General features: G+C 39.7%; 1 protein-coding gene across 3 annotated transcripts; it reads right to left on the bottom strand.

Annotated features, from left to right (window-relative positions):
* Positions 1–1,621: 1,621 nt before the first annotated feature.
* On the bottom strand, positions 1,622–11,702 carry ZUP1 (zinc finger containing ubiquitin peptidase 1). Of its 3 annotated transcripts, none has more exons than XM_061460069.1 (9): positions 11,387–11,702; positions 10,185–10,295; positions 9,135–9,244; positions 8,241–8,409; positions 6,596–6,784; positions 6,110–6,278; positions 5,415–5,566; positions 4,866–5,083; positions 1,622–3,661 (listed from the first exon to the last, which is right to left on the bottom strand). In XM_061460069.1, the coding sequence occupies exons 1-9, from the start codon at positions 11,700–11,702 to the stop codon at positions 3,614–3,616; spliced, it is 1,482 nt and encodes a 493-aa protein (XP_061316053.1). In that variant the 3' UTR covers positions 1,622–3,613. The 3 variants fall into 3 exon arrangements, with proteins under 3 accessions (XP_061316053.1, XP_061316054.1, XP_061316055.1); XM_061460070.1 differs by having other exon boundaries at positions 5,526–5,566; XM_061460071.1 differs by lacking the exon at positions 11,387–11,702 and adding an exon at positions 10,964–10,986.
* Between the last annotated feature and the right edge of the window lie 176 nt (positions 11,703–11,878).

Below are 11,878 nucleotides of genomic sequence, written 5' to 3'. Positions count from 1 at the left end.
GAAGGCTAAAATAGGTGGATTGACAATAAGGAAGAGCTGGCCCCTTAGGATCAGTGAAAGAAGCAAACAAGTTATGTTAACTGGAATGATACTTTACCCAATAAAAAATAAAAATGGGAAAGCCAAGGTTAGATGCCTTTTGTGAAATCAAAATGATTGTTTGAAACGTTTTTAAGTTAGGCATCATATCCTGCTGTGGCTGGTTGTAGGACACTGATTCAATACCAATCAAAAGTATTCAGTCTCACCATGGTTTGATCATGTAGACTACATAGCAGGAAACAGGGACAAGGGTTTAAAACTCACCTTCACCTTTCAGGAAAGTGCATTCAGTCCCTTTCAGAGCTGGAGAGTGCAGTGAAATCCACTGTCATATAGCCCAAGAGAATAATTAGCATGTGTTAAGACTTTCTGTGAGAAAAACCTAGGGTCACCAGAATACACATTTTTCACTGGAACCTTCAACTAAGAACATTTATAAAGCAATATGAATTAGAATTAAACACTAGAATTACTAGAATATGACTAGCATACTAGAAGTAGATGGATGACTTCAACAATGTTCACATTATAGTCCTTGTAAGTTAATATCATGGTATATATAAAAAAAGTATTTTGATAAATCACATATAAGTTAAATTGAATATAAATAGAAAAACAAAAGTGAAATATTTTATCCCTCAAATTTGAATTTACACAGCTGTGACACTGTTCCAAAGGAGAAATGAACACATTTTCAGAATCATGGTAGAACAGTTACGGCTTCTGGCAAACCCAAGTTTATTATTATCACAATAATCACCGGAAGCTTTTATCAGAGTTAATCCACATAAAGAATAAACTGCATCAGCACTCGCTATATAGCAGAATCAGAAGCTTTTCATTCATCAGTTTGTGCTCTGCCTTGTGTAGGGCTGCAGACACTCTTGCACTGTTTTCAGAAAATACAGCTTGCAGCTGAACACGAGCAGCTAGGAGCCCCAGCAATGACAAGTCTGTGATTTACTTCTGATTAGAAGTGTATTGCTCCTTCTCTTGGCCTGCCTGCTAGGAAGTCGATCAAAGTCCATCTTGGAATTTCATTACCACAGTCAGTGTCTTCACCCCTCAGTTAATCAAATATTCAGGATTTTGGGAATAGATCCAAACAGCATCCTGTTGTTTCTCTGACAAAGATTATGAAAAGTTCAGCTTCTGTGAACCCGGTCTGACAAGAGGCAACAGTTAATTTAGTTAGCATCAAGTCTAAATGCAATCTTGCTCAGGGCAAACTTTTGGTAGCAATGGAAGCGAAGTTCTGGGTCTCTTTCAGGTTATTTTGATGTTTCATTACCCTACTGCTTTCTTTCCAGTGGTGCCCAGCTGATGTTTGAAAGCTACCCCACTACCCTGCACCAGCTGCAATGCCCTAAAAGGGCTATTGCTTGTTATACCATGATTACCTTGGGTGTTTGGACCTTTACATGGCATTCCTGGGGTCAAGCTGAAAGAATAGAGACTCCATGAACTGACCTTTATAAATGTGTAATTAGGCCTGTGTTGCTCTGACACTCCCAAAGCACTTGTTAAGCAAATAAAACACAACAACCCACCAACCAACCAAAAAACATAAAACAAAAAGGAAAAAAAAAACCACAATAAAATTTATTAGGATTTTGGCATAAAGTCATGCTTACACAAAGAACCAAATATCTCAAGTGGTTGGTTTCTGTCCAGTAGGTGCCAGGAACTGCCATCACAACAGACCTTGTAATGGCATCTTCAGCTGGATCAAACAAGATTGTCACTCTCCTGCTCACTTACAGTCTACCTGCTCTGCGGTGATTACATAGGAATCAAACAGCATGCACAAGCCAGTACAAAGAGATTATTTCAAATTTGGCACATTATGGCATTTCATTGAAACACCAGCTAAGTCCCAATGGCAGGCTGTGAAGTGCTGAAATGAAGAGCTGGTGCTGAGCTACAATTCCTGCTTCTTAAGGCTTAAATATCTGGGCACAGTGTGAGATTAGTAAAGAGCACGCTTGGTATGGAATTAGCAGAGCCTTAGCCAGGTACAGACTCAGCCCCAGTCACAGGGGAGGTGAAGGAACAGTACAGAGAAGACTGAAGTCTATCTGCAAGACGTTAAATGATCACATGGCTGCCAAACTTGACATGGCCTAAGAACATATGCACATAGAGCAGGGCTAATATGGCAGCTAATGGTCCCCCAATTCCCAGAAACTATATTCCTAGTCTCAGCTCCTCTAGTGTTCTGAATATTTAATTCTTTCACAGGTTAAAGGCCACTTTTACATATCTACTGAAATTAATCCACTTTCATATTTTAATTTTTTCTTTCATGCATGTTTCAGAAAAATTGCTGATTTATGGGCTGTAATATCTTTATATGTTCATGTGTTTCATACTTTCAAAAACTACTGGTTCTTATTGCCAGATTATATTAAACATGGCAGAAGCAGGTTAATGGTAAGATTCCTACACCTACACCTAGATGTTAACATGCAAGAGTCTAAATGAAAAGGTAAGTATCTAAGCTCTAGTTACAGTAAACAGATGCTATGGCATGATTCAGTTGCTTACACAAAGGCATCCTGTACTATCTGCAACAGACTCAACCATCCTTCCCAGCCTCCAGCTGCCCTGCTGGTGAGGGATGATGCTTACAATCTGCCAGAGCAGCATGTCTTAGATATAGCAGGGTGCCTCAAATGCCCAAGATACTTGTTTCAGCAGATAGCTGCAGTCTCTTAAATGGCATTAACCCTGCACAATGAAGACCCTACTTGACAATCAGTTCACACATCCTTTTGAGATGTCCCTGAGACCTAGGGGGATGTACATTATAAAACATAAACCCAGAAATTAAAAAAGGATACTATACCCCACTATACCTCAGTGGATTGCCTTGTGCAGCCCCTAAAGCACATGTACCCCACATTTTGGACACCACTACCTTAGACCTCACAGCCAATGCGAACACTGATCCACCCCATAAGCACACATTCATGTTTACATGTGACACATGTATGCAGAGGAACCAGCTAACTAACTGAAAAGAAGTTCAGTAGCAAAGTAATCCTTTGTGGAACGTATTGTATTGTGAAATCTCTAAACTGTCTCTGTACTTGCAAATAGCTGCAGGAGAATTTGCTGAGGCATAATAGATATTTGTTGATCAAATTTGGTTAAGAAATAGAGCACTGGCCACAGAAGCAGCATAAATATATTTACAGAGGTAAACCACGACCTAGCACTCCAATAAAGTAGTTCCACAGTATCTACCCACTGCTTACTGGCAGTTACCTGTGGTGCATAGTCTGCTATGGAATGGTAGGTGTTGCTTGGTAATTTAAGCAACAAAGAAAATACCAAATTTTCTTTTAAGACAAGCAGTATTATACTTCAGAGTTACAGAGTCATCAAGAGGGCAGAGCTTTGACTGCAGATCAAAACAACAGGTCTGCTCCAGTGCTGTGCTTCTCCAGAGCCCCCAGGCATTTATGGAGACATAGTTTAAGTCTAAAATCATGGAGATAGGGTCACAGTCCAGAAGTTTCATGTTTTGCATCCAGCAAATTGCAGAAATACGTAATAAAGGCATCCTTTAAGGAATCTTCTCTGATGTTAAGACCTGAGAAGCATGGCAGCGGGCCTAAAAAAAGGTGGAAAGAGAATAGTTTAATGAACAGAAATACCGCTTTAAAGAACATTTTCCAAATTTTGTAAGCTTAACTAATATAAGAGGTTATATTTCATCATAATTAAATGGGAGCTTTCAAGACAAAATTCCAAAGAACTGATATTTTTAAATATAAATCAAATCTTTGAAAAGAGGAAAACACCAAAAACCAAACACCACCACCCCCACCCCCAAATCCCATACAATACTCTTCTTTTTATTGTTTTCTGAATTTTAAAGCTTTTGCCAATAGAAGGAAGAGAGGATGGTTGTGTTTAACTGATATTCCTTACATGTTCAGGACCAGAAAACACTTAATACCTCATTTTAATATACAGACATTAAATACAGTTGAGTAGGTAACACAGTCATCAGTTACTTCACAGTTTAAACAGACGTCCATCCTGAAGCTAGTGCTAAAATATGATGAATAGTGCTGAGAAGACACCACAGAACTGGAACATGGGTCCTCAGTATCAATTTGTTAGTGTAAGAAAGAGAAAGCTTAAGAAACAAAAATTATATCTGATATTCATCTGAAGACTTCCAAAGTCTTAAAAAGCTATGATGCCCAAATTGAAACATGTGGATAAGACTTATTAAAATGCCAACAGCTCAAACATATAAGTTGCTCAGATCTGTGTTCTGAATATATAAATATCTAAGTACTTTCAGAAAGTAGAATGCACTAGTTATAGTGTCCAAGCTGAGGAGACGTGGGATGGTTAAGCCTCAGTTTCTGTGAGCCTCACTCTTCAACTATCAAAGGCTGACAGACACCCCATAGCTTTAACAAAGTCACAGTAAAATCCCCTGAACATAATTCTGGACTATGAGTACTCTGGAAATACCTTCTATGTTCACAATAAGTTATTCAGAAGAAAACCCTGTAACAAAAATGAAAGAAAAACCTAATTTACATCTGCAAACATCTGCAAGCCACATAAAAGACTTTGAAGTTGTCAGTTACATCAAAGTGGCATGCATTTACATGAAAAACAATTTTTGGTTTTGATAGCCTGTGATTACTCAATTCACAAATAAGTAGAAAGTGGCAAAGAACAAGGAAAGTGAAGAGATAAAAAAATACCACCATGAAACCATATATGCATATTAAAGAAGAGATGCAGATTCTTCTCCATTTTCTTAGATAGAAACCATTTTCTGAAATACTTACAGCCTTCTCTTCCAAGGCAAGTACACCATCTACAGCCACTATCTGATACTGTTTTTCTTTTAAGCTACCCAGGTATTTCCGAAGTAGTTTGAGACTAGTATCACTGTTTTGTTCTAGCAGTTTCTGCATTTCTTGGGAAGGACATCCCGGATCAAACAGTAGCAAACATAAGGTTTTATTCTTCTTCTCTTCTATTCCAACAACAGTACGACTATGACCTAATTACAAAATATCAAGACTCAGTATTTTGAAAACACATACATCCCATTTTCTTCTTCATAGCATACTACTTATTTTCAGATCAAAAAAGACATTACTTGAAATTTAATAAGATCATTATAAGTAAACAGCAGATGTCAAAAAAGTTGAGATCCCAATTACATCCAGCTCTTTCATCCTATAAAAATACAAGCACTAATGTTGTTCTTACTAAGTAAAATTAAAAAAAAAGGAAATAAAGTCATGCCTTCAATTAAATGTTGCTCTGATTTGCAGCACATATAAAAAAAGATACAGAATAGGAAGAAACCAGTGTATTGTGATACTGACCTTCATGTTGCAAGTAGATGGGTGGCTTGGAAGTACACACTACCTTTGCACCACTTCCATTATCTGCAGAATAGTAATGCAAAACCCATTCAAATAAACGAGGGTGTGTACCTGTAGGGCCTGTTGGTTTGTGAAAGTCAATGATTTGACACCTACAGAGCATTTAGAAGGAAAGCAACAATAAGATTTCAAGTAGGTTGTTTGTTAAAACCATTACTCGCCTCTCAATTCCTTCTGCACCAAGAATGTTTTCCAAACACAGCAATTCCAGCCATCAAGTGGCTGTTAACACTTTTCCCCTTTTTTCTTTTTAAATACAGAAGCAGGGGACACAGAATTACAAAGTGATGCAATATATACTGTTCAAACCTGGAATATTTATTTCATAACAAAAAAATATTGTGATACACATACGCTACAGAATCCAATTAACGGCTTTCAAAATTATATTAATGAATAGCTGAAATTCAGATTCTTCTAGAGAAATAAAGTTTTTAAACATGTTTGATTTTATGCATGTGGTGTAAGTCTTCACCAAGTTTCAAAGATCTAAGTAGTTATTCAGTTTATGTACCTGCATAAGCAGTTACACAGCTTTACGTTGTGCAAAATCAGATCTGTTTATAGGTTGCTTAAATTTAAAGCCATAAAGTTGGCTTTGTAATCCCACAGTTGGCAATTCTGACCTTACTTACTTTATCCTTAGACTGGTTAACAGTGAATAAATTTCACATGCTCCTATCCATGCTTTTGAACCATGTAATCTGTTGTTGAAGTGAGATGCCCCATGAGGATCAAAGCCTTCTCTCCAGGCATCTTCAATCATGGACTGAATCTTCGGTATACTAGGAATTGCTGTAGTATCTGGAACAGAAAAGGTTTTGAATGGTGGTTACAGTTACTGAAATAGTCTATTAAAAACCTTCAGCTTCTTTTATAAGAGGCAGTTGATGTTACAAAGATGCGCCTAAACAAACCTAAAGCTAAAACTTCAACCACATCATGCCTTGCCAGTATTCACGCCTCTGAATCTTTCCACAGGAAGCTACAGCTGTATAACAAGCATTTAATAGGTATCATTGACCTAGTATGCCTTGCTGTGTAAATGAAATGGCAAAACATCAATCAGTAGGTTGTCATCCAGTGCACATGAAACGAGTAGGCAGCATTTTGTTTAATACCTCTCAAGCAGTCATTATACAAGCTGTTTTGCAACAGCGAGGAAAGGAGCATTTGGAAATTCCTGTAACCACAACCCCAGCCTCTGTCGCCCAAAGATGAGTGGAAGTGATCTACTCTTGCTGAAAGCCATACACGCCTCACATCTTTGTTTTCATTCTGATAGTACTTGCACAATGCTTCAATGATTCCTAAAAGAAGATGAAATACAAAGTTTATCTGTAAAATGAACTACAAAGTTTGCCATGAAAACATTTTTCCCCAGCTTGGAACAGCTATAGGTTAAGACAATTTCAAAATTTCTAAGTGATCTTACATTATATCTAGAATCCAAATCTCAAAACCTGTGGACATTACATCTATTTCATTTTGATGGTCTTTATTTTGATGAATTCATGCACTATAAAGCTTTCAAAATTCAAGTTACTTTTTCACTGCTCTTATACAATGAATATTTTAAACTAAACAGCTTGGACTACATTATAAGCTGTGATACACATAGGAACTATTACAGTGAAATAGGAAAAATAACATCACCAATAGAGCATTCCTATGCTGCTGCCACCTCCAATGCAAGCTCCTCTTAAAACCATGGAAATACTCATGCATACTATGTAATTCTTATACTTCCCACAAACTTGGAGAAACTTTCTTGAAGAAACTAAGGCACGAAAAAATGGTAGAGAATTTGAGAATTACTGCAAATATCGTTTTTAAAATCCACTTGCAGAATATTCCAAATCCTCTTGTGTTACGTGAAAGAACACACCTGGGAATGCTTTCTCCAATTTGTAAATGTAAATTCTCAAAAGCCCTTTATTGCCATGCTACTGTGAAGACAATTGTTTCACAGCCACAGGTTGTTTTCTGAATTCCTCTCTGAAGTCTAAATCACTGCCAAGAATGAAAGCTTTAAATCTATTATTTCCACTCAATACATTTTATAGAGGAAATTTTATTTTACCTGTCAAGAACCAGATGGGTATTTTGTAAGCTAGAACAACCAGCAATACGCTAAAAGACATCTGAACTGTGGTCTTGGTTAAGTAAAGACAAGCAAGCCTTTTGAAAGGGACCAAGAAATCCATTGGCTCTGTATATTTGTACCAATTATAAAACATTTCAAGGAAGATGTATCAAGTAGATACCTACTCCTCCCAGTGGTCTCCTGGACTTTGTAATCAAACACTGTGTTTACCTGGGACCCACCAACATGTTACTACAATTAAATGAAATAAGACAAAAAGCAACTGTAAATTTTAACCGCAACATTAAGTCAGGGACCAGTGAGCAGCAAGTAGAAAACAAGCATACACTCAAGGACAACCAACTTGTAATAAGACATTTGCATCTTTTGGTACTTTTTGTATTTGCGCTCTTAACCAAACAACATAGTTCCAAGGTTCCACAGGAAAAAGAAGACGAAAAAAGTCTTCATATTAGAATAAAAATTAGAAATACACTAAGCTTCAACTTCCTTATTAGTTTATGACTAAGATAGTATAGATTGATCTAGAAAATCAGGATTAGAACTAGGATACAACTAATATTAAACATTCAATTATATGCTTTCTTTAAGGCAAGTTTGGCCACTACAACCAAGGTCTAAAAAGTACAGTCTTAATTGTACAATTCCAGCATTTTTACCTGAGGTTTTTGTTTTCCCATCATCTATACCAAAAGCCAAACTTTCCATCATGTCAGCTTTCCTCTTGTGATAATCAAAAGGTTGCATTCTTCCTCTATCAACTTCTCTTTCCATATTCTTTAGGAATTGCTGCTTGTAGCCTCCAGAATTATCTAACCCGTACTGTCTCTGTTAGGGACAGAATGTGCATGATTTAAATCACATTTTTTTAAATGAGCCTTTACTGATTTTGAAAAGCTGTGTGAACAATCAGTAACTTTGAAAAGCAGTGAACAGTGAGACACAGAAACTTCAGATTTATGTTTTAGAGCTTGCCAGGCTTTGGTCCTGAACAGGAATGTGGGAATAGGAAAGCCACACCTAGAGGAACATCCCTCTGCTCCATTGGCACAGAGGCAGTGAATGGCCAGGAGGTAGCGAGACTGGGGAATGAGCTATAAAGGCTGTCAGGTGGGATAGAGGAAAGCAAGACCTAGCAGGGAATGGTCACTGGAGCAGGTGATGGTATCCAGAAGAGCACGCTGAGGGCTTTCAAGCGCTCTGCCAGGCAACATGCTCCAGGCTGCCCTGCAAGGCAGAGTACAGTATGAGGCAGCAGGCCTGCTGAGGCCCTCAGTGGGAGCAGTACACCATGCCCTATGCGCATCCAACCCCATCCCAAGCCATCATCACTCAAAGCAGTAAACTCAAGTAGCTCAAGGCAAGCATCAGCATTGCTGAGAAGCTTATATCTGCCTGTAGCCAGACCTGCGTCACTACTTCAACATAGCCTGTCTGACTGCACAGGTCTGACCTGGCATGACAATTCCTGGTCATTACAGCTCCAACATAGGCACATCAGCTTCTAATGGCACAACTGTTCACCAGTTTACCATTTAAAAACATGACTGTACCTGCAGCTTTTTAAATTCTTCCCTCTCTTGCTTCTCTTCTTCTGATTTCTGCCATTTATCTTCTTCAGTTTGGAGCTGCTGAGCCAGTTCTAGATCTCTCATGTTTCCACCTAGCCAGGAATAACATTCCAAAGAGAGAGGACCTGACTGGGAGGTTAACAACACTTTGGTAGATTTTCTTTAATTTTTTTTTAAGATTCTTTTCTAAGCGGACATACATAAACACAACTGGGCATTAAATTTAAGAGATGTATCCCACATTAATCTGAGCTATTAGCAACAAGCATTAAACAGGACTGACTGCATTCAGTTTACCAAGACTAAGAATCTTGACTTGGATGCAGTTCATGCAGTTACAGGAGCAATTACTTGGCAAGTAATGCCTGTACCTCTACTAATAAAAAAGCAGCTTTTGTTTGCTATGTTTCACTTCACTGTTAGCAAGAAGTCCCAGCTTCTTGAATACACCTTTATTAGCTTCTAGGATCACTACCAGCACTCCTGTAACAAAACCAAATTTAGGATCAGAGAACCAGATAGGGAATCTGCAGCATTTTATCAGCCATGCTAATAAATAATTTTGATTCCTTTCCTTAGTGCTATACCTAACGAATCAGCACAATCATTTAGAGAAAAAATTGGAAAAATATATGAAGTTTTCATAAGCTACAGATTTGCAGCTCATCCCACTGGAATGTGCCACATTCCGTTTATGTAAAACTATGTGTATGTAAAACTTCTATAGAATTAGAAGAAAATATAATATGGCCGTCTTAAACATTCTTCACTCTTGAGTTTTAGTTTTTGGCTAACATACAGTGACTTTATTTAACAACCATGCACAGACAAGTGTTTCTTTTAGCACGTATAAGTAGGTAGAAACTTGGGCAAGTGAACTGCTATTAACTATGTTAACTTCATCATACATGTGTCAGTTTCTTTTTACGTAAGGTAATATTTAGTTTAACTTTTGTCCCACATTCTATACTATATCATGCAAATATTTGTAAATGCTTTCAAGTATTAACAAGACTGCATCCTTTCACATACCTTCCAAAAAGCTGTTTTCCTCTAAGTGTAAATCCACGTGCTCTTCAAGAATCTGAATGTTTGTACAGGTAAGACTACACATTGGGCATTCGTAAAGCTGTTCACCATTTCCTGCATTTCAAGAAGAAATACAGTTTCTTGATTAATGCAATTCCTAGGGTGGGTTTTCTTTTTTTGTTTTTTTGTGTCTTTTTTTTGAGAATCATCCCCTAATTGATACAGTCTAAGATAAATAAGTTTCTTAAATAGTTACTAACTTTGGACAGTTAGAATAAGATTCTAGCTATGCTTAGAATAAGATACAGTATTCAAATAAATAATGATTTTCCTTACTCCAACTTCATTCACCAAAATATCCTTGTGGTCTCCAAACCAGTGTTTAGCACTTCATAACACATGAGTGCTGGAGCTTTCCTAAGTCCCTACCTCAAACCAAAAGCTACCTTTCCCTAACATGTCCTGCAACTGCTCTATGGGATCTACGGGAAAATTTTTCACAATGAGAACAGCCATCAGAATAATCTCCACAGAAAAGTAGTGGATTGACCAACACTGAACACTTTTAAGATTCAGCTAGACAAGGTGCTAAGACACCTACTCTAGGTCATGTTTTGCCAAGAAAGGCTGGACCAGATGATCCTTGATGTCCCTTCCAAACTGGTATTCTATGATCCTGTCTAGAATGAGACTTCAAGGGACAAGTCAAACTTTTGTGAGCAAAGTTATATGCCAAATAGGTAACAACCACCTCCCTATCACATGAAAGCATTACAATTTACTTTCGTTGATACAGACAGCATATTTTGGGAACGCAGAACACTACAGGTTCGTCAGCATTACAGCTCTAGAGCAGATTTCAGCTCTAGAGCAGATTTCAGCTCTAGAGCAGATTTCAGCTCTAGAGCAGATTTCAGCTCTAGAGCAGATTTCAGCTCTAGAGCAGATTTTTCGAGCGACGCCTGCATTGCCTTCACGCACTATCACGTTCTAAGTGACTTCTCCCGACCGCCTTCAGTCAAGGCCCCTAATCCGCACCCGCAACACTCTCTGGATTCTCCAGCCACATCCTCCAGGGCGACAACGTGGCTGAAGGAACACTCAGGCAGCTCCCCAACACGGCGGAATCACCCGGGCGGTGAGGCCCTGGCACAACCCCAACCTCCGCGGCAATCAGGCGCGATCTCCAAACCGCCGCCGCTCACCTGGGCCCAGGTCCCCCAGCACGTGCCCGTGCCGAGCCCAGAGATGCGCCTCCAGCTCCCGTCCCGCTGCCTCCCCACAGAAGGGGCATTCGGGCAGCCCCTCGGGGGACGGCGGGCGGCGGGCTGCCGGCGACCCCAGCTCCGCCGTGTCGGTGTGGCGGCGGCGCTCCTCGCAGCGCGGCCGGCCGCCGGTGGCGCCGCAGAGCGGGCAGCAGAGACGGAGGTCGAGATTTGCTGGCCAGGGGTGGCGGCAGCGATTCCCCGCCGCCGCCGCCTCAGGAGACAGCGCCCGCCCGCACAAACCACACAGCAACATCACATCCCCTACACCTAGCCGCACTGCGTCACGTCCTTTCTGCCTAGGGGCGGGGGCCTGCTCGCGGAGCATGCCGGGAACGGATGGGCCCGCCCTCCCGGCCTGTGCGGAGCGCGGCGGGTGGCGCACGCCATCTTGAATTGCGAACGGGTGCCGGCGCTGAGCTGAGCAGGGTT

The sequence above is a fragment of the Pezoporus flaviventris genome, unplaced genomic scaffold, assembly GCF_033815535.1.
Source record: "Pezoporus flaviventris isolate CSIRO_AGI_PZ_B2104156 unplaced genomic scaffold, CSIRO_AGI_Pfla_v1 ptg000031l, whole genome shotgun sequence".
NCBI classification, from domain to species: Eukaryota; Metazoa; Chordata; class Aves; order Psittaciformes; family Psittacidae; genus Pezoporus; species Pezoporus flaviventris.
The sequence above is the reverse complement of the archived record's forward strand: the minus strand, read 5'-3'. Positions and strand labels throughout refer to the sequence as shown.

Coding starts and splice junctions, on each gene's coding strand:
- ZUP1 (XM_061460069.1), bottom strand. CDS start 11,702: ATGTTGCTGTGTGGTTTGTGCGGGCGGGCGCTGTCTCCTGAGGCGGCG. Junction 10,296..11,386: donor GCTGGGGGACCTGGGCCCAG/GTGAGCGGCGGC, acceptor CTTGAAATGCAG/GAAATGGTGAACAGCTTTAC. Junction 6,785..8,240: donor TGGGAAAACAAAAACCTCAG/GTAAAAATGCTG, acceptor ATCTTCTTTTAG/GAATCATTGAAGCATTGTGC.